Source organism: Gobius niger, assembly GCF_951799975.1.
Source record: "Gobius niger genome assembly, chromosome: 2".
In the NCBI taxonomy this organism is placed as follows: domain Eukaryota; kingdom Metazoa; phylum Chordata; class Actinopteri; order Gobiiformes; family Gobiidae; genus Gobius; species Gobius niger.
Genome location: NC_136853.1, coordinates 39,239,484 through 39,262,841, shown reverse-complemented (window position 1 = coordinate 39,262,841; position 23,358 = coordinate 39,239,484). Strand labels below are relative to the sequence as shown.

The window sequence follows — 23,358 nt, the reverse complement described above, 5'->3', positions numbered from 1 at the left end:
AATCAGAAAATATATATAGGGTAGACCGGGTATGGTTGTAATACTTTTTGCTTCAGCACCTGTTATTCACTAAATTCTCAAACGTTTATACAAAGTACCCACATTTGTTAACTACAAAAGGCACCTATTCAAACCTCTGCAAGAGTATCACAGCCTTTGTGACTTTGTGAGTTGACGTCAAATACATCTTGTTCCTTTGTTGCAACCTACCGGGGTAGGTTGTAACACATGATGGGGTAACAGTGAAAACAAAAGAAGCAAAAACAGAGGCCACGTCATGTGATATGTTTCAAATAGAGGTTTATTTAAATAAAAGAACAATCCAGAGCAATCTCTCTCTCTCTTTCTAACCTGTCATATGCTTACCTCACATGAGTCAGTCCATGATACAGGTCTGCTGCCTGAATCAAATAGTCCGCCAACACTTCCTCCTGCACCTCAGAGAAAACTCTGTTGATGCTTCAGTAATCTACACTGGGATGATCTATGGACCCTGGTCTCTCAGCGTCTGCAGTGTTTTGCAGTATCTACTCAGTGTATATGGCAGATCCCATGTGCCGTTGCAATTGATCTGACTTGCCCTTCTTTCTGACCACATCAGATGCTAAAAATACCGCGGCTAGCCACAGCATGCTAAAGCTAGGAGCATGCTGTCAATAGAGCTCCACAGTCCCGCCCACTCCCGGTCACGTGCATGGGTCCGACACAAAAAATCCCATGTATTTTTAGCATTGACTTTTCGAAAAAGTCAATTATTAAGAGTTTAAAGGCACGATGCCGGCTAATCAGCTATGTGCTAACTACCAACACTTGCGCGGATATTTTACAAGAAAGAAACAAACAATACTTGAAAATACGACATAATTACTTATAATTTTGCAGTTTATATCGTTTTAGACAAATCTTCAATCTTACCGTGTATGTTTCATGTCCGTGAGTAAGCACATAGCTGATTAGCGGCGCCGTGATGTTAAACTCTAAATAGTTGACTATTTCGAAAAGTCAATGCTAATAATACATGGGATTTTTTTTGTGTCGGACCCCGTCACATGACCAGGAGTGGGTGGGACTGTTGAGCTCTATTTGGGGTGCTTCGTAGTTCAGTTGGTACATCAACCATTTACAAGTCATGAGAGTGAAACGTTAAACATACCTGTATGCCTATCAATCAGCTTAACACTGATCCTGCCGTAGCCACTATTCTGGTATCGGTTTGGTATCAGATATTTGTAGCCGATACCAGAAATCGTATTTTTTGCCTCCAATACAAGTATCGGATTGGTGCAGCCCTATAAAACATTTCACCAGTTTACTCTGTAGCTTCAAAGTCTATTATTGATTCCTCTCTCAATGGTGGCAAGTTATGACCACAATCGCTCACACAGCACATTCATACTTTATGCAAGATAAAGTGCCTCTCCCAAAGACACAAAAGCAGCATGCGCCGATGAGAACCCACAGTTTCCCATCCTGGTACTAATCAGGCCCAACACTTAGCTTCCAAAACCAGAGAAGATCAGGTGATGGGATGGCGTTATAACTTTACTTTCTTTTCTTCTGTCCTTCACTTTATATCTCTTCTACCGCTGCCCACGCTTCCATTAATATTGTTGCTATGAGTACTGCGACACACTTGGCCAGGTCAAAGATACCCACTTAGAGAGTTGTTGAACCGCCTTTGCTGGAAGTATGAGCAGTAAAAATAGTAACATTTCGATTTTGTTGTTTGCATCTTATTCTCTATGAAGCCGGCGAAGTGGATTTCTGCGTGAGGATGGCAAGTTGCAATCACATCCTTTATCTCTTCTATTGTACTCAGTAAGTCCACACGCTCTTCCACAAAAAAAAACACCTGCTGCAGTGGAAGGGGAGGGGGAGGTGGAAAGGGGAGGGAGAGTGATGGGTAACCACATGAGACAGTGCTCGTGAAATAGAGACGGCAGCGAAAAGACAGAGAGATTTCTGCCTCCGAGCCACGGCGTTGCATCATTCACAACCTGCTGTTACTGCCGCAGCTAAATGAACACATTACACCCACTGCACTCAACTTAACGTCACAACAGGTGCGTGTGCGAGTTAATGCTATTTCTTCAAGCTAACAATATTAAAAGTTGATGTGGTTTTGTGCATTGAGTCAGTGGCAGTGCACCTCTATCCCCCGCGGTAGCGTAGTGTCACGCTCGAGTGGCTCGCTGCACATTAAGCACACAGCCGAATCCTCAGAAAGCGCTATAACCGGGGACTCGCGCACGGACCCGAAATTGGTTGTGACAAACTGTTCGGCTCCTACACGACATGAGTGCTAATGCCCTTTCATTAGCCGAGGCCCCTGGGATTACTTTCTCATTTAGAGCTAAAGTTTTTCACCACTTTATTTTATGAATTGAAATGGAGGAAGTGGTTTTGAAAGCAAAATGCGAGGCGGGGATATGCTGCAGTGAACGTGTGTGAGCTGAGTTGACACCGGGGCGCCGAGAGGTTTTTTTGTCCTCCAGCACCTGTCCTGTTATCTAAAGGGACTGTTGCTGCAAAAATAGTAGAATTAAAGTATACATAGCCTGAATGCATTTAAAGCAGTGCTAAGTAACTCATGCCCCTAGAGGCCAGAAGCGCCACTGCAAGTGTCATAGCATGTTGCGTTTTTTTACTCGTTAATTGTCTGAGAGTAAATACTACGCTGACAGAAAATCATAGACTGTATATATAAATGGACAGCTTCTGCTCACTCCTCCCCGTTTACCATAATGACTACCGGCGTGGGGGAATTCATGGCGGATTTACAGACTCCCCCTCTCCAGCTCTGATGAAGCATCTTCCTAAAAAGGGCATAAGGGCGGGATCTTCACTGTAGACTCGGCCATTGCGTGACGTGTAGCTCGCGCTGCTCCAATGCTAACAGTCCGACCCTCATTAAGTACGAGATTTCTAAAATTCTTCTTACGAAAACCAGCCTGGTTTCTTAAATTGTGACTAACCCAGCGTTATCTCGATATGGCGGCGGCGATATGGAGGTACTACAGCAATGGCGGTCCCCAGTGTCGTGGGCATAAAGCAGAGCAGTCAGCGGCCATTGCAGAAAATACAAAGGGAAAGAGGGATATTGTACATCCAATTACACAGTGGAGATATTTTTTTCACTCAAACTCGGCTCTAAATACTGTTTAAGTGGCGCTAGCCCGCAGTTAGCTTTGCCCGTTAGCCTGTTAGCTTCTTCGTGATTCCATTAGTGTGCATTGAGTTGGGGAATGTGACGTCATATCGCTAAGCATCATGGGATTAGCAGCAATTGTAAACTAATGGAGATTTCAAAGTTTAAACACTTGGACACCACAGTGTGTTAGATGTATTTACCAGCAGTAACTCAGCAGAGTTGTTCCATGGCTATTTTCTCCACTTTTATACTGTTTTTAGCTAATGTTAGTCAATGTATGCTAGCGGCTGCAAAGATGGCAAATCTCAATGGTAACTGTAGAATTTCCCGAACTCTATTGGTGATCAATCATCCCATTAACACTTGTATGACCCCCAATGGGACGACGAAATTTATTAAGGTTAACAAGTTACTTTGTACTGCTTTAAGGAGGCGGCAGAAGCTCTGTTAGCTTTCACCCACTGTAGTTTGAATGTGAGTGTTTATTTAAAGCTCTTCGGGTGCTCAGTGGAGGTTAAAAAAAAAGTGCAACCACTTACAATGTTATGGTTTTTGACAACAATCATCATCATAATATTATTGCCTGTAGTCTTTGAAAACTCCAGATAATTAAACCCAATTAATTAAGTAAATTAAAAAACTTTGTGTCCTTGTTCACATGCAAAAAGTAATCGGAAAAATAGATCACACAGTAAATTATTCAGAATAATTAATTTTCCAGACCCAACTGCAATATGGCTGGTCGCGTTGAATAAATGTAATATAAGATCTTTCTTCTTTTTTTTTTTTTTTTTACAAATTACTCATAGATTTGCTTCTGCAGAATTAGGCAACCACAACAAATGTGTCCACACCCCACAAATATACTGTAATTCGACCACATGTAGGCCATCCCTCTGAATCACACATCTTTATCTGTGACGACCCCCTTACCTCAATCCACCGCTGCTTTGCTGAGATGGCCTATTTTCCCACTGTTTTTTTGCCTGGTAATTGCCCATATGGTTTACCCTGTTGTTTATACCGCTGTGAATAACAGTTCCTCAGCACAAAATAGCCTTCTTTGGGTTTCCATGAACTGTCTATGCATCATTAAGCCACTACTACGCCAAGGATAATACCCTTCTAGCAACCCCTTGATCCAACTGCTTGAAGGTCTGGGCCTCCGTGCAAGTTAAAACAGCAGACTATTGGTTGACTTTCGAGCCAATAAAGCATAATTCACTCCACTTTAACTTTCCAAATATTCAGCAGTCCTATGTTATTACCCGTGAGGGCACATTTGAACACATCATCAAGCTTTTTTTTTTTTTTCTTTTTCTCAATCCTGTTATAATTCAATTCTGTCCCACTTAATTCATCTACACTCTAAATGCAATTAGGTCAAAGGAAGTCTAGCTCTCACATGGCCACGAGCCCCCGCTATGATTAAAAACCCGGCTTTATGTAGGTTATCCCTGATTCATCTGCTAACACTGCGTATTGTAGCCACGGTTATATTGTTTATTCAACACTTCTTCATTCGGACTGCAATTGGCTCATGCAGGCGCACAAAGAAGTGCCCACATGAGGATTGGAGCCCCCCTACGGAGTGTTACATACAATTACCCATAAAAGCATCATGGAAAGGGCTGCCATCCTGCGCTTGTGAACCACTCAGTTGTAGTAAAAGACCTCATTGGGGCATTGTGCCAATGGAGGATTCACAAACCAGGGACTTTCAAAATGTGTTAAAGGGATATTTCAGGATTTTTGACATAGGGCCTCATTTCCTAGTTATCCGAGTGTTGCTGGTACCTGGAGATATTTTTTTTGTAATTCATGCAGTTCTTATGTTTGAAGAGTTTCGTGGCGCTAGGCTAATGCAAGGCTAGCGCATTTCTACGATGTCAGCTAGCCTGCATTAAAAACAGTTTCACACACTCCACAGAGCACCTGAGGCAAATCGCTTATAACGCCAGACTAACCATATACATTTCTGTGTCGATAGAGTAATTTTAACCATTTTGCATTTAAAATACCGTATATAATTTTTTGCATCTGCTTCGTGTTTGTATAAGCTACGCAGCGGCGGAGTGATCTGCAAGAAAATAGTCCCTCAAAATGCGATTATTCATGTGATGCAAGGTCAGTTATATTCCAAAAATTATTCTATCGACACAGACATTTATATGGTTAGTCTGGCGTTATAGGTGATTTGCCTCAGGTGCACTGTGGAGTGTGTAAAACTGTTTTTAATGCAGGCTAGCTGACATCGTAGAAATGCGCTAGCCTTGCATTAGCCTAACGCCACGAAACTCTTCAAACATAAGAACTGCATGAATTACAAAAAAAATATCTCCAGGTACCAGCAACACTCTGGATAACTAGGAAATGAGGCCCTATGTCAAAAATCCTGAAATATCCCTTTAAGAATAATTTGGCCATTTTGGTGCATGAGTCACTGACCGGTCTAGAATATGTAGGGCTGTGTATTAGGGATGGGTGAGAAAAAAGTGAGGCCTTATGAAACACTAAAGCTCTTCGATTGTGCCGGAGCTTCGAATCACAATTTGAAACTATTTCTCCACAGTGACATCTAGTGGCAAAGTGTCATTACAGCAGCATTCACAGTGTGGTTGAAATAAAAGTAGCCTATAGTGAATAGCAAGGGACTCGTACCCACACCTGTCAGGTCAAGTGTTGTTTGCAAGCGCAGCAAATTAACCTCTGAACTGAGCACATTTTCTCCAGTTTGGCTTTACCCAAATCTAAAACAGTGACAAAAACGAGAAGAAAACAAGAATGAAAACACAACAAAAAAGCATCAAAAAGTGACCACAAAAAAGAAAGTCAAAGAAAAGTTACAAAAACGCAACATAAAAACGATGAAAGTACAACGAAAAACTGACAAAGAGCCACTAAAGAGCAAGTGACAAAAGAGCAACAAAATGCAACAAGAACGCCACAAAAAAGTGACAAAAAAGTGATGAAAGTGCAGCAAAAAAAAAAAAAGATCAAGAAAAAAGTAGCAAACTTGTGACAAAAACAGCATAAAGAAGCAAAACAAACGGCTAAAAATAAGATAAAAAGAGCATGAAAACAGTGACGAAGACGCGGAAAAAGATCTGTTTAGATTTGCAGTTTTGCAGGTCTTAGCTTTCAAATGAGGCACTGGCATATAGGCTGTAAGCTCCGGTAAAGAAGCTGCTAGCTAAAATGCCAAAATGGAGAAAATGCGCTCGGTTAAGGCGTGTGGTAAGAGGTTTTTGCACTTTTATTAATCTATAATTTGCCCTGGAAGGTCATCCTGGAGCCATGGGCGCCGCAGCCTGAACGTCCTTGTCTCCCCCACTGTTCGGAGCTGACTTTTGGATGGGCAGTGGCAGGGACTTTTTTTATACTGATTTATTTGGCCTTCATTCAAACAAGTTTAAGAATCTCTTTTTCAGTATTGTATACATTTTCTGAGACAATGGCAGAGCATGTAAACTCCACACAGGACGACCCTGCCCGGCACTGGAATCGAACCCAGAGACCTCTTGATGTGAGGCGTTAACCGGTCTGTGCTGCAGAATTGCCTGGTGGTGGTGGTGTGAGGGAACAGGAGCTTTTAGGTGTATGATGGGGCACTTCTGTGGGTGAGGAGAGAGGTTTTGTAATCTACTCTCTGTTGGATGGGGAGCCAGTGTATTTAACAGAGGCTGGGGCTGATGTACTCATACTTCCGCCCCTAAGGAGGAGGACCCTGGATGTACTTCACTCAAGAGCACTTTATAGGAGAGTTGGCATACAAGCCTGCTGTCCAGATTCTTGGAAGGAGCCTAGGAAACACCCATGGTTTGAAAACCTTCCATATGGCCTCCATGATCTGAGAACTTGGGAGCTTTCTTTTGTTCTTTTTTGCTGTGATCCAAGAGCAAAATTCCCTCTGCCACAATGTGATCGGTATAATTTCCAAAACAAAAAATTGGAGAGAAATAACTCAGTTTCTTGGGCACTGAGGAGAGGTGTCTCGAACAATGCCATTACAACAGTTTAAACAAAGTCGTGCTGGCCATGTGATCCATCTGGAGTTCCAAAAAAGCATTCCCCCTGTGGCCTTCTCCCCTGTTAGCTCTTTTCTCAAACTTCTTTCATCTTTCATCCCAAATAAGCACATTGATGATGCAAAAATACCACGCTACACTCATTCACCACGCAACTCCCATCTCCAGAGACAAACCCAAACTGCGAGCTGCCGTCTTTGCACCGTCCCCATGGTCCAGCTGTGCCTCTGAAGCTATTAAGTCTTTCATGTCACTAGTGGAAAGCACATTACACAGGTCCTGGACTGCCACTGTGTGTCTGGTACTGTGGGTACTTTACATATCGTTATAAAGCGGTTTTAATAAGGTCCCACTCCAACGCTGGCTAATGGTCCCTTTTTTTCCCCCCCCCTCATCCTCACTTCTCTCCCAGGGGAGTCCTTGTCCTTTATGCCAGTCTACAAAGCACTCCAAACCTAAAAGCAGCCACATACAGCCCAGAGCAGGAGGGTCCTGCCACGATGGTGACTCACATGAAGGGGGTTAAGCTCTTTTGAATTCACACCCACAGCTACAGCATTGTCAAGTCTCTCCTGACCCTCCTTTTCCCATATTGTTTCTGTCTCCTCTTTCCTAATTTGGTCAGCCGTCTCCTTTTCCCAGTCCCCTCGCCTCTGTCACACCAGTATTCTCTCTCTCTCTTTCTCCCTCCCTCTGGGGAAGGCACTGTTCTTTTCAGAAACTGATAGCCCTTTGGCCGCACAGGTCCTCTCCACTGGCCTGTCTTCCTCATCCCCTTGTTTGCTTTACTGGTTTAACACACATCAAGCTCCATACTGGCCACTGATCACCTATTTTACTTCTCTCATCAAATTGACTGAAGTCACAAGCCAAAACTTAAGCTTTTTATGTGAAAACAATACATTTTGATGATACAATGAATTCTGGACACATTTCCTTATGGGGACAATAAAGCACACCTGTATCTGAACCTTGGGAAAGCATTTGCCTATTGGGATTGTTTTCAAATATAAGCCTATCAATAAGCCCGAATGCAACGTGTGCACTTCATACTCTTGTTCAAATCTTCCAAAAGACGCACGTAAAAGCGACGCATCACCCTCACAGCTTCAGTTTGCTGATTGGCTAAAGTCTCCAGGTTCGTGACAGCCTTGCTCAAAAGTACATGGTGCACATTTTGCCCAGGCTGTATCATTCGCACCCAAATGCCAGCTTACTTATGCCAGCCTTTTTTTTTTTTTCAGGCCGAAACGAGATGTGTTCAAGTTATGTTTCTATTCCCGAACACAGATTGATTGGGAAAGAAAAAAAAGACAGAAAAAGAAAAAAAAAAAACTAATCTCCGCTTAGAGACATATCACATTTTGAAAAGCGCTTATTTGACGTGATGGAGTCGTGCGTCTGGAGATAAGATTCAGCCCCGCAGGTTTTGAGAAATTACAGCGCCAGATCAAAGTGCGGGGTGTGTGCTCGTTATGCAGCCCTATAGGCTTCTGTATACAGTGCTGCTCGTTCTCAACGCAACCCCTAATTAAGACGGTGCCATCCACAGTGAGAACAGAACCATTACGCACTGACACCTTTTTTCTTTTCTTTTTTTTTTTTTTTGGCAACGGACACAATGCCACAAAATCTTTGCAATCCCCGTCGTGTGGAGTTTAAAAAAAAAAAAAAAAAAAAAATGAAAGAAGCGTGGGTTGCGATAAAACATTTACTCACCAACTGTCTATCGCACAAAAGCGTTTACATGAATGAATAACGAGTCAAGTCACAGGCGAGAGGCGAGATGCCCCCCAAAAAAAATTGCATCTGTGAAGGAATGCGAATGGCAAAAGGCACTTATATTGAGGGGAAAAACACAGACAAACAGAAGAAATAAAACGTTACCTTGAATCTTATCTATCCAGTTGTTTGCGAGTGGCTGAGACAGTGAGGATCGCCTTTAGTCTGTGCCTCTCTTTCGCAGATTCCTTAGGGTCCCCCTGTCCGCCTCGGGCAACTTCCTTGCGGAGCTCAGCAGTTTTTTCCTTCCCCAAACACCAGTCAGCCCTTATAGTCTCGGAGTGAGATTTCTTGTTCCACACAAAAAAATAAAAATAAAACAAAACAGATTTAAGAGTCAATTCCACAAAAAGTAAGCGCGCAAAAAGGCACAACACCAGGCGTTAGTGTGAATGGGGGAAATTCAAAATCTAGCACTTATTCCGTGGTGGTGGTGGGGGGAAAAAGGGCGTTTGTGTGGAATGAAGACGATGCCAAATGAACAGTGAGAGAGCGGGGGACGACAGAGAGAAAGAGAGAAAGGGAGAGAGAGTGAGAGAGAGGGAGGTGGGGGAGCGACAGAGCGATGGAATTCGTCACAAGCGCAATGTGTCTGTCGTGATCGATAATGTCGCTAAACCCACCTGATGTTTTTTTTTTCTGTTTTGTTTTGTTGTTGTTTTTTAAAGCCGTGGTTTGGGCAGAACTCTCCACTCTCTCTTTTACGCGCGAGAAACCCCCCCCCCTCTGAGCAAGTGGAGCTCAAATTCACGTCCGCCGCTTTCCACGGGCGCGCACGTATAGGCTTGCACACTCCAATAAAAAAAAAAAAAAGGGGTGGGGGGGGGGGTGCTGAAAGGGACAGCTCACGCGCACAACTCCGGCGCCGCTAAACGAGCCACCGCCACCGCAGTTCTGGCGCATACGTTCCAATGCGCGTGACACGGACACACCAAATCATCTTCTAATTGCGTCACCGCCGTCCCACGCATTCAATCAAGTTTGCGACCGATCGATTGGATCAATGGGCGCTACAATAGTAAAGCCTTGGTTGCCTGAACGTATTAATAAGTCATCAGAATTTGCTCACGCGGGCGTTCACTCTTAATTGCGCAAAGTTGAATCCGTATTAACTGCGCGCGCATTGATTTCAACCCTTGTGAAAAACCATCGCGCCGTGGCTCTATGCAGTGGGTGAAATTAAATAAATGAGGCGCATCCCATCTGCTGTGTAATAACAATTTGATAAGCTGTGTGAGTGTGTGTGTGTGTGGACTGAGAAAGGCGCGATGGCAAGAGACCCGGGTGTTCTCGCTCTCTCTGGTGACTCTGTGGACGATATGCGCAACATGTCCAAATTGGAGGCTACTAAAGAGGAGACGAGGCGAGACGCGCGGAGCAATGACCCCATCTTGTGGTGGGCGAAGCGTAACTGCACGAGAGGGGTGTAGCTGTTTAATGACATCATAAGTTCTCGTTCTTCTACTGTATTTTGTCTGTGTGGGTGTTTTGTTGTTTTGGGCAGCGAGTCAAATTTTGTCAAATATCTTGTTGTTGGTGCAACCTGAGCTGTGAGTTGTCATGGGCTACTATAGAAGACGAGTCACGACAGGCAGGACTATAGAGGCAATATAGGCAACTATTTGTGAAGGCCTACATAAGTCTATGTTAACCTCTTTAACCCCCAGGGCAATATTCAAGGTGGGTTTTATCCCACCTTGAATATTGCTCTATCGTGTGGTCTGCTATGAGCGAAACTGACTCATCACGACTCCAGGTCATGCAAAATAAAGCTGCCCGTCTAGTACTGGGATGTCCATACAGAAAAAGGATCACTGATTAGCATCAAATGCTGTCGTGGCCTTTGCTCCAAATTAAAATACAACACAACCTTTTGTTATTTCTAAAGAAAACCATTCTGACTGGTCAACCTCAATGTTTGTTCGAAAAATTAAAATATGTCAACCAAACTCACTCACATGGCACGCGTCGGGCCTGTGGAGCGGGCTTGGTTCTACCTCGTCCTAGGACTAATTTTTTAAAGAAATCTGTTTCATACAGAGCCAATGCACTATGGAATGAGCTGCCAAAAGAGATCAGGGAGCTCCCAACAGCACAATCTTTTAAGAAAAAAAGTAGAATGCTTAATGAAATAATGCATTTTCAATGTGCTCTTGAATGTTTATATTTTATCGATGAACTACTGTCTTATGTACATTTTTATATTCTGCTAAAATTGCTGTAAAACACTGGCAATTTTCTTTTTTTAATCGGAACCCCAGGAAGATTAGCAACCACCATGGTGGAAGCTAATGGGGATTCCAAAATAAATAAACAAATAAAACCTGAACCGAGCACATTTTCTCCAGTTGTTTTTACCCAAATCTAAAAGCTTCTTGAACGCCCAGTAGACAGAGGAGATGATCGTGGACTTCAGGAAAGACACAGCCTCACCGTCCCCCCCTCGCCCTGACAGACTCTCCCACCCCCATCTCCATCGTGGACTCCTTCCGTTTCCTGGGCACCGCCATCACCCAGGGCCTCAAATGGGGAGCCACCCATCAGCTCCCTCATCAAGAAGGCCCAGCAGAGGATGTTCTTCCTGCGGCAGCTGAAGAAACTTAAGCTGACAACCAAGATGCTGGTGGCGGTTCTCCACGGTCATCATCGAGTCCGTCCTCTCCTCTTGCATCTACTGCAGGGCATTGTGCTGCTGCTGAGAGGGTGATCGGCTGCAAGCTCCCATCTCTCCAAGTCCTGTTCACCTCCAGGACCCGGAGGCGTGTGGGTCGGATCACAGTTGACCCTTCTCACCCTGTACATGGACTATTCACCCCTCTCCCCTCAGGCAGCAGTCTACGGTCTATCAAGACCTATAGATCCTGCCACACGAACAGATTTTTCTCCACCGCCGTCAGATTCATGAACGAGACCTAATAACTCAGTACAGACTGTAATCTGCTCTATTGCACTATGTGGTATGTCCACATTTAGATCCGCTGCTATCACTTTCCACTTTATCACTTCATCACTGTATACACCTACACAATATGTAAATCCAATCCCGTTGTGGTTTTATGTCAATTGTTGTCATCTTACCATATTTTGCTTATTTTTCCTCATCTTATTTATTCTAATATTCTTTATGCATGCCCCTACAGCCTTATTTTAATCTAAACTCTGTGTTATATGTTTTTATGTTTAATGTTGCACGTCTGCACCGAGAAAAAAATCCTAGTTTGTGAACCTGTTTACAAACAATGGCAATAAAGCCTATTCTGATTCTGATAAAAGTGTCAAAATAGCAACAAGTATTAGACATAAACAAGACATAAACAAAAACATGACAAAAAAGCCATGAAAAAGTGACAAATGTGTGACAAAAACCCAACAGAAAAGTGATGAAAAAGTGACGAAAAAGCCACAATTGAGCAACAGAATAGTGACCGTGTGACCAAAACGTGACGAAAATGTGACCAGAACGAAATGCTGCAACAAAAAGGTATTATGTATATATGAGTTTTGTTGGTCTTAGCTTTCAAATGAGACGTTGGGTAAAGCCAAACTGGAGAACTCGGTTGAGGCGGGGGTTAAGAACTGAACTTACTGACCAACAGTAGCTCATCATCCAAGGCAAGCTTCCATGAGGCGTTACACTGTCGCTCTCCAGTCCAGAAGCTTTTAGATTTGGGTAAAGCTGATCTGGTGAAAATGCGCTGGGTTAATGCGGGGGGTACGAGGTTAACTGGTGTGATGTATTGGTGGAACAGGCCAATTACACACCAGTATACAGCCTCATCTCATTTATTTTCCAGACGAATGGACAAACTGAGAGCAGAACCCAATGTTTGTGCCAATACATGATCAGTAACGTCCCATCCACCAGCCCTGTCTGATTCTTCTGAAAAGTCAAGATTGTTATTATTAGTGTGCAGTTTGAAGGCACGATGAGGAGCTCAACTTCAAGTATGAGGGAAAATGCCAATGATTATAGTAAAAGCTCTAGACATGTCCAATGTTGATAGAGTGAAATACTGTTTTTTTTTCCTTTTTTCTATTAATCATGTCCTTGTTTACTATAGAAGTGTGTGTGTCTTTGAAGTGATTGTTCCAATACTGTATGTGTTATTTTTCATTCATTATGATCATTAAGCTTAAACTTTGGTCTCTGATAATTGTCAGCCATAATTAACTCACCAGAATCACCTTCTCAGTGCAGTATGTGTTGTGGGTTGCAGTGGGTTCTGTCCATGTACTGTCCCATCCATCCATCCATCCATCCATCCATCCATCCATCCATCCATCCATCCATCCATCCATTTTCTTCCACTTGTCACATTGCACCAGCCCCTTATGGCTCCTCCTGCAGGTGGTGGGTCCACGGGAGGACGGGCTCATGATTAAACGGGCCTGTTGGTCTCTCATAAGAGGCTTCTGAAACGCTCTTTGTCTGACCCATCACCTAGGACCTGTTTGCTGTGGGAGACCCTACCAGGGGCACGAAGCCCCCGACAACAGAGCTCCAGGATCATGTGGGCGCTCAAACCCCACCACCACGTTAAGGTGGCGGCTCCAGGAGGGGATCAATCAATCAATCAATCAATAATCTATCAACAATCATCAATAATTGAATAATCAATCAGTCTGACAGAATGTCTGACGTACGGACCAAATGTCTGACGGAACATCTGACGTCCAGTCTGAACATACAGTATCTCTGAGGCTGTAGTTGGTCAGCATGGCTACTCCATATGAAGTTATTAGCATAGATATCACAGGCGTCTCTGTTAATTCAAAAGTCCACAGAAGCATTTCTTAAAGTTTATTTATTAAGTGGTCGTTGGTAACATTCGAGACATATTGGAAAGGCTCTTTAGGAGTTTATAACAGATTGCAACAGGCGAGAAAAGCAACAAGACCACAAAAAAACTCAAAACGTGGTTCAGGTTGTTCAAACGCAACAGAAAGTGCCATCTTCAATAATTGTAACAAACCACTGAATACAAAATGGTGAACTTACAGTAACACAAAGTGTTAATGTTAACAGAACTAGTCAGAAATGTGTGGTCAACTGACTGAAGAGTATACTGCCAATAACTATTCTGACTATTATATTAACTATTATATACAAGTTTGAGACCATCGCATAGAAAAATATAGTTTGGTCTTCCATTTCATGGCTTTCCATTTCATAAGACTTTTATCTACATTTGGTCGCTCTTCTCCATAATACTCCCGTTTTCACATTATATGCAAACTTGTTTAGTCGTTGCTGCATTTTACTCATAAGGTCAATCCTGACTTGAGGTACCACGTGAAGAAACAAACTAAGATTGTGTCATTTTGGCCAATACATCTCTAGGGTTTGTAAAATTATGTAAAATTAGATTTCATCTTTTTCAAGACTAACAAATTAATATATCAGATTTACTCAATAATCTGAAGGGGAGAAAAAAAAGCACAATGAGTTCGCCTGAAATTTGCAGAAAAACTGTCATCAATTAAATAGTTTAAAGACTGTGGCAATGAGTCACTCAATTTAATAAAAGGTGGGAGATGATAGTGCTAATTTGATAAATTGGGTGTTTTGTCTGTGAAAGTAAGTGATAAAACTTTGCAAATAAAACACAAAGAACTGAAGTAAACGTGAATTGAGTTAACATGTATTACAGATGAACACAGCTGAGATTACACTGAATGGTTTTGAAGCATTAGAAATACTGACCTCTTCATAAAGTCATCAGTACAAAACCCTTTTACTTGGCACATTAACTAGAACTGATGCACCCTTTCTAACCGACTTCAGCAAAACACGGCCAGACTTGACGACACTGTTAAGCTCTGAGGGCTGAGAAGAGGGTGCAAGCCACTACGGCCAAATAAGAATATGGACTATACCTACAGTTAAGGTACAGTCATTAAATTGCCAATGGAATAAGCCTTGTACCACTAAAAATAATAGAAAACAACTTTTGCACCTACGCAATGAAAGAAAAATGGTGAATTCAGAGTCTGATAGAGAAACCACTTGCTGAGGAAATTGTATGTGACTGTAAGGCAGGTACAACAGATGCACTGCTCTGTTCAGGTTTCAGCGACTTTAGGTAAGGCAGGAGTGTAGTGGTCTATTTTTGGTATGGCTTCTTTCAGGTAAGACACTATGACAGCGCTTTAATTACCAGTGTGATAACAGCAAACATAAAAGCAGGAGGAGGATAACAAGGAATGAAAAAGTACCAACTGAGCAGCAGTTTTGTGAAGAATTCGGTGTGCTACATTAAATAAACACATTTTTAGTTTGCACTGGCCTGTGTTTGTTAACATTAGAAAACTCTCTTTTGTCTGTCCCATCATCCTCTCTCTAGTGGTGGTTTGTATATAGATCTACATTTACAAAATGAAGGTAATACAGATAGATTATATACAGAAGGTCCACCGTCAGTGTCGTCTCCTTGTATAGCAGCGCCTCCTTGTGGACAGATTGTGCACTTAACCTGGGCAGCATCACAGGAGGGTAAAAAATGTCAGTCCAGTGTGTATTTGGTTCCTGGGGTTCAGATGATCTGCACTTCATTGAGATATATTTTATTGTTGGTTTCTTTTGTTTCTCCGCTGTACTTCCATGTGCTCCCTTCTTCTATCAAAACAAAAGCTTTGATGTTTATTGTCAGGAAGTTGTTTCTTCATTATTCCCAGGTGCCTGTGGGCAGAATAATAAATAAGTAATAAAAAAAAAGCACATATATTTTGAAACATTGTAATTTATTAGAGGGGCAACTGTCTCAGAGGGAAAATATGTCATGTCACAGCAACAGTGCAGAAACAGTGTCGAGTTCACGTCAAGTGTATTTGCCTGGAACTTCGTGAGAACCACTGTTAGAGGCTTCATTTTCATCACTTTTCACATATTTCCACACATAAAATATTTGACCTTCCAAGTACTTCCAGATCAAAACAAGACTGAAATGGGTGGGGTGGGGGGGGTGGGATTATATCTAATTAGTATGAATACCGCAAAAAAAATTAGAGAGGACCCTGAGTATCACCTGAAGAAGCCCAAGTACCACCAGTAATACAAACATGAACCACTGCTCTATTCTACACGTATTCCACTTTTTTTTTTTAAAGGAAAAAAAAGAAAAAAATCATGTCAATACACAATAAACAATAAACCATTTCATAACTTAACTGAACTGACATTCATTTACCCAAGGAGTCTAGGTGAGTCCTGGTGTAGTAAAGTCTGGTCCAACTACGCTCCTGATTTGATTCTGGTGTGATTTCTCCAGAAAACTGGTCAGACCACATGTGGTTTTTTTTTTGTTTTGTTTTGTTTTGTTTCATTGGTTTATTTGGTAGGGACAATGCATATAAATGAACAAGCCATTTCCATCTGTCGTCCCCCGTGCGCACACTCAAAACACTCATCATTCATCCTGGTCTATTGTACATGTTTTTAGTGGTAGGGGAAAGCGGAGTACCCGGAGGAAACCTGCGTAGACACAGGGAGCACATGCAAACTCCACACAGAAAGGCCTCGTCCAGGTGGGAATCAAACCCGGACTTTCTCGCTGTGAAGCACAAGGGCTAACCGCTGTACTACTTGTGAATAGTAGAGGTTTTCTATAGGTTCAGGGCGTGTGGGGAAAAGGCCTTGGCACTAAAACTTTGTAGAGCTACTTGCTAAAAAAAAAAAAAAAAATACTTACATACAAATAATCTTGCTAATACCTAGGGTTGGGTATTGATTTGGATTTCCCTTGATTTGATTCATGATTCAATTTGATTGATTTTCGATTCAGTGAAGGATATCACGCAGGACCAGTTTTGCTCGGATATGGAAGAAATTCTCAGAAGAAATAATGCTGCAAATAGTAGAAACTCACTCTATAACTATAATAATAACTATAAAAATGTGAATATTTACATTAAGAATTGAATCCCCCGTTGTTGCCATGTGCGTAATATAGATTTTTGGAAATAAACCACTTAATCTTTGTTTGGAAGATATGCAGGACAAGGAAATGTGCACAAAAGCCGTTTTATATCCAGGGGGAGCTTTTTTTTTACTAGTTTTTTGCCTCGCTGCAACTTTGCTCCCCAGGAGGCGAGAGGGACGAGCTATATAATCTTTAGTTTCACTTATAACCGGGGTGGATCAAGTCAATGAAGCGTGTGCTCGTGAGTGGTGGAGGGACCTCATTTGTGTTTTCAAGAATCTAAACTTCGGAATCTAACCTTGTTCCTCAAAACTAGTTCTAAACCATTTCTGGCTGTTTATTACCCTGTACAGCTGAATGCTTTCATTATAGCTGCTCTGCTGTACGAGTGCATTTGAAAGCCTCTCCTCGCGTCAATGAGCAGTTACATGCCTTTCTAGTCTGACTACTATCGGCTCAGGCAGATGACGCTCCTCAACCTAACTTCTCGGGTTCACATTGTTTTTTGTCAATCCCGTTCTATTCAGACTAGGCGAGAGATTCGACTGCCCCATGTACAGTAACGGCAGTGCATGTCAAATATCAAAATACCACTTGTACTCACTAATAACATGCAACAAACTACAATAAACTAGAGTGTAAGCACAGGCGTCATTCTCATTCTAAGCAGAACCCAAACTAAACAATAATATGTGATTGATCCCAAAGTGCAGAGCAATTATAAACTTGTCACTGTCGAGATGTGTAGTTAGCACTGACACTCATTTGGCTTCTGTTGATATTCTGTTCCCATGCTGGTGACCTCATCTGCATACCCTGGATTACAATTTTGTATTCCATTTTGAACTGCATATAAAAATGAGGGAGACTATGTGGGTAACTTTGCTCCCCAGAGGGCTAGAGGGACGAGCTATATAATCTTTAGTTTCACTTATAACCGGGGTGGATCAAGTCAATGAAGAAGAAGAAGAAGATCTTTATTTATATAGCGCCTTTCACAGACATGGTCACAAAGCGCTTTACATGAGACAATTGTACATTCATACTGAAGCGTGTGCTCAAGAGTGGTGGAGGGACCTTATTTGTGTTTTCAAGAATCTAAACTTGTTCCTCTAAACTCGCTCTAAACCATTTCTGGCGGTTTATTACCCTGTACAGCTGAATGCTTTCATTATAGCTGCTCTGTTGTACGAGTGACAGATTTATAGTTTCCATACAAACTGATTTTCTTCTTTATCTTCTTGTGTGCCGCTATATACAGTATGTACATTTATGAGGAATGCAATCTTCAAGGAACTCTGATGATGTAGTAAAAAGTCAAATAAAGGACTACAACACTGAGTGCCTCGGACATTGCATTCTTCCGGCAGTTTCATGCTTTTATGGGTTTTGTCCTCAAAGAGCACCTGATTGGACCCCAGGAAGACTAGCTGCCAGTAAAGGCGCAGCTCATGGGCATCCTAATCAAACAATCAAACAATAATTGAGGCGACAGTGGCACAGATGGGTCATTTTATGATAGGACAGAAGCTCCGGTGCTCGAATCCCGACTCTTGCAAGTGCACACTGTCGTTGTGTCCTTGGGCAAGACACTTCACCCACGTTAGCTTCAGTGTCTGTGTACATTGGTGTATGAATGAGTGTGAATGACAGTGTGAGTGGTTCCTTGCTGTAATGTAGGTTGAAAAGCGCTATATAACTTGACACATTTACACTAAATCTGGGCCCACTGATGTACTCACCTCTACCTGCTATATGTAAATGTATGTAAGAGATGCATAATCAATAATAACATCTATTAAAAAATGAAGAAAATGTAAGGTCTTACACTTGGCTTCACCAGATCAGGGATCGGGAGCGAGTGTTGACTCCTTTCCTCCGGCTGCCCTCTGATCCAGCTGCGTTACGATGACTACGTTTGTGAGACTCCAGATACAACTGACAAAAAAACAACAACAAAGAACAGGTCAAGACACCACTTTAGAGTTGGGGAGGCAGTTGCTAAGGTTGTTTGGATGCATTTTGCTCCAACACATAGTTACAGGGTATCTGCAGAGTTGGACAAGTCAAATTTAAGACTTTTTAAGACCTTTTTAAGACCACAAAATCTCAAAAGTAAGACCTGTTTTTGAACGTGCAATATATAAATGGACTGTAAAGAAAATCACTGTCACAAAAATCCAAGAGTCAAACTGTTGTTTTTGATATCACAGTGGGATGTACAAATGTAAGAACTTCATTTTTCACATTAGGCATTTTAACAACCATTTAAAGTTTTAACAACCTTATCCCATAATAAGAATATTGAGATTGAATAATTACTCACAATTATCGACTGAATGAAAGAAAACAACAGATATTTAGTTTTTGTATTTAAAATGCTTTGTAATACGTGAGCTGGTAAACATTCACTGTTTCTAAAATAAAAGCAGCTTTTCGACTCGTTTGCACAGAAAACACTGTCAACTTTACAATTAATTAATTATCATAATTATTTTAATTATATTATTATTAGGCCAGAATCTAGTTTAGGTTTTATGTTTTCTAAACTTCTATGTCAGATGTTTTGATGAACAAACTGAGAAACGTGTTTCTAAAGTAACAGGACTCGTGTTTGTGCTCTCACTTTCCTTCTGTCGCTGAGCAGAGGGGCGTTAGCTTTGCGTTTCCAAACATTTGGACAAACTTTATTGGGAATTATGCAGTTCATTACTTTGAGTTGGATATTTACAGCGAAGGATTATCTCCATGTTGTTTCATATTGGACGTATCAGCGCATTTTGCTGCAACTTTCCACCGACAGTAGCATTACGGACGTCCATCAGCGACAACAACACCTTGGTCATGTTTTGGATTCCTAAACACTGCTGACTTCAATCGTTTTTTTGGGGCGGATAAAGCTCCGAAGGACAGTCCTTTGCCTCCCTCAACTATCGGTGAGTTTACGCGTTGTTTGTGTGCGTCAGCATGAAAAAAGGAGGTGTCGCTTCGCCCTCTCGGACCATGTAAATGAGCGGCACCGGGCGGCTACTCATCGGTGCTTTTGTGCATTTATTTGTCTAATTTTTAAACTAAATTGTGCGCAAATAATTGGGTCGTTGAACGTTAATTTTTAAGACCAGTTTACCATGGATTTAAGACCAAATAGGCCGAATTTTAGACTTTTTAAGGCCTTAAATTTGGATTCTTGAATTTTAGACTTTTTAAGACCCCGCGGATACCCTGTAGTTACTAACTGAACACCAGGTCATACCTTCTTGGCGAAAGCACGTCCGCACTGGTCGCAGGCGTGGAGTGAGAAGTTCTTGGTGACTCGAACCTCGGTGGATCCTGAGGTGGTGCTGTCGTACTGGATGTCCTGGCGGCGCGTGTGGGTGGCCTGGGTGCTGGGGGAGGTGTAGGAGGAGCGCTGGTGCGAGTGTCGGGTGATTGGAGGGCTGACGGGGCGTGGCTGATACTTACGGCTGGCAGAAGTGGGCGGGGTGACGGCTGAGGACTCCTGCGGTTTGCGAGGAGTGGTGTGAGAGACCGAGGAAGAGGACGCTGCGGCCGTGTTTGATGCGGAGGAAGAGCACTCCTGTTTCCTAGAGACCGGCGAGGGAGACCTGTAGTGGCGTCCGTTCACCTCCTCTTTGATGTTTGTCCTCTTGCTGGGCGAGTTACAGGTCAGCACCGCCTCCGCCAGCCGCTTCACCGCCCGGCTCTCCAGTTTGGGCATGATCTTGGCGAGGTAGGACGAGGACTTTTTGTGCACCACGGTCACATGGCGCAGCACGTCCCGTTTGCGGCGGGACTCGTAGCGGCACAGGGGGCAGCGGTAAAACTTGATGAAGATGTCCGTGCCGTCTGTGTGGAGCTCAATGTGCTTGGAGAGGTTCTGCCGCGAGCTGAACTGCCTCTTGCAGAGCTTACAGAAGAGCTGCTTAAAGTCAAACCCTACGGAGAGGGATTTCTGCTTGTGGACGGGGGGTGGGGTGCTTTTGGGGCTTCGCGGGGTCTCTTCCTCTCTGCTGTGCACTTGGACGCTTCTGGCTGTCCCTGTGCTGTCGCTCGGGGATGGGGCAGGACTGCTCTCAATATCTACTTCCTCTTCCTCCTCGTCCTCCTCTTCCTCATCAGAGTTGTCTATCGTCTCCTCTTTCACTTGAACATTGTTGCTCGGAACCTCCAGAGGAGTGGGAGTGGGTTGAGTGAGAGGTGCGTTGTCGACAATATTCCTGTTCTTGGAGCTGTAAATCTTGTGGACGATACGCATGTGCCTCTTTAACATCAGCTGGAAAAATGATAAACGTGTAAGTCATGGATGTGTCAACAGGTTTATTAGTTTAGAGTGATTTTTATTCAATTCAGTGCTATTTAAACAGCAAAAGGACCAAAGCAGAAAGCATGGCAACTATGGGAAAGTGTTGTGGAAAAACAGAAATACAAGCCTTTTTCCTATATAAAATCAGACCATATTTTAACTCACTTGAGACGTTTTGCATATGTTGAACTTGATACTTTTACTAGGAAAGAGAAGAAGCTCAAACACACTGTTTCACTCTTATTGCTGCAGTGTTGCAGAAATACATTTAACCTCTTAACACCCGCCTTAACCAGGTGCATTTTCTCCGGTTGAGCTTTACCAAAATCTAAAATGTTACAGCCTTTAGGCCTGAGAGCAGCGTTGTCGTCACTATTTTGACATATTTTTTTTGTTGCATTTGACACAAATTTGTGTTACTTTTTTTTGTCACTGTTCTGTTTTGTTTGCTTTCTCATCCTTGTTTTCGTCTCATTTTCATTGCTATTTTGACACTTTTTTCAAGAAGCTTTTAGATTTTGGGAAAAGCCAAATTGGAGAAAATATGCTCGGTTTAGGTGGGGGTTAAGAGGTTAAAAGAGCCTCTTGTTTTCTTCAAAACCCGGTCTTTACACACCTGTCGCATCACAGCTAAGCAGAGGATGTAGGATTCATCAAAAGGTCGTCATAATCATCTATTGTTATTTGCTTGGTATTAAGAAAAAATATTGTAGATCTGTTGTCTGACTAACCTGGGAACTGTAGGTTCTCTTGCAAAGGGAGCAGCGGCAAGACATGACGCTGGCCTGTGGCTTGGGCTCTTTTGCAACTGGAGGAGGGGTTTTGGGGGCCACAGGTTTGACAGGAGAGGCATTGTTACTCTTCCTGGAAGCCGTGTCGTCCAGAATGAAGGGCTGGTCTGGCTTTGTGGCCATGTTGGGTGCTATGTTGTCCCTGCGAAGGCCACGATGCACCTCGTCAAAATGTCGCCTGACGTTGGCTTTAGTCGCAAATGTTTTCAAGCAAACGGGACAAGACTTCCCAGTGGGTGCGGAAGGAGAGCGCTGTCGACCTGACATGAAGAACACACAGTTAACATGAAGATAGACAATACTAAAAAAGCCAATAAACAGTCACAAGTACCTTTGACCATTGAGAGGAGGCTGGTCGGAACGGTGCGTGTTTCTGTGTACTTTCGAAGCTCTTCCAGTTTGGTCTGGTGCATTTTGCGACAGTGGCGCCTGATGCTTCGGCGGGAGTTAAAGTCCTGACCGCACAGGCAGCACGAGATGGTCACGTCCTCAACCTACATGAAAAAAAAAAAAAAACGGATTTAGCCATAATAATAAAAAGGATGATAAAAATATTGCAATATAGCCCTTTTCCAGACAATCAAAGTAGGTTCACAATTTTGTGAATTATTTATTCACATTATTTATTTCCCTCACTCTCTCACTCACCCTCCCAAAGGTATTGAACAAAGGTGGTTGAACAGTAGAAAACCTATTTAGTTAGATTTCTTTTGCCACCATGGGCCTACATTGTAACTCAGGGATACCCATTACGTCAATCGCGAGCTACTAGTAAATCGCTCACGCAAACCGAAAAGATTGCGGAATCCTATATCTCCAAGTTGTCTTGCTCGCATTTGGCACAGGCTTGACACACACTTGAAGGAAGACAAGAAAGAAGAGGAAGCGAAACTGGAGCCATAATACTGTATAGTGCACGGGTGTCAAACAGCCCATTCCTGTACGGAGTTATGACTTTTTAAAGAATGACCAGAATGCTCATTCCAGCCAGGAGGCAGCTTAAATAAAAAAAAGGAAAGATTCTCACACATGTCCAGCAGAGGGCACTTATGAAAATCTATAATATGAGATCAGGATATGAATAACACATTACAGCCATGTGGTAAATAAACAATCTGCCCCAGGGCGGCTGTTGCTTTAATAACAGCTTACAATTACAGGCCCGTGTCACAAGTTTCTAAAAGTAGTAAAGTACAAGCAGTTGTTATTGATTAAGCTACAGTGAAGTTAGGGCTTTAACCAAATCACAGCTCATTATTATTGGAAAAATGTTTTCTCAATAGTATTTTCCGGTTTACATTATATGCGGCCCATGGCATGCCATGTCGGCCCACGACCCAAAAAGAGTTGGACACCCCTGGTATAGTGCAATCCAAAATAGCCG

The 23,358-nt window shown here is 42.7% G+C and overlaps 1 protein-coding gene and 1 long non-coding RNA gene across 3 annotated transcripts in view; one reads left to right on the top strand and one right to left on the bottom strand.

Moving 5' to 3' along the window:
* Positions 1-23,358, top strand: part of LOC306960201 — a 508,646-nt gene that overhangs the window by 379,265 nt on the left and 106,023 nt on the right. The gene's annotated exons all lie outside the window — the stretch shown is intronic.
* Positions 14,521-23,358, bottom strand: part of znf800b (zinc finger protein 800b) — a 28,264-nt gene continuing 19,426 nt past the window's right edge. For both annotated transcript variants that reach the window (XM_079552410.1, XM_079552409.1), the window contains 5 exons: positions 22,306-22,468; positions 21,915-22,234; positions 20,134-21,153; positions 18,709-18,818; positions 14,521-15,640 (listed from right to left, as the gene is read on the bottom strand). In XM_079552410.1, coding sequence (XP_079408536.1) covers positions 18,717-18,818; positions 20,134-21,153; positions 21,915-22,234; positions 22,306-22,468 — 1,605 coding nt within the window. In that variant the 3' untranslated portion in view covers positions 14,521-15,640; positions 18,709-18,716. The remainder of the gene's footprint in view (positions 15,641-18,708; positions 18,819-20,133; positions 21,154-21,914; positions 22,235-22,305; positions 22,469-23,358) is intronic.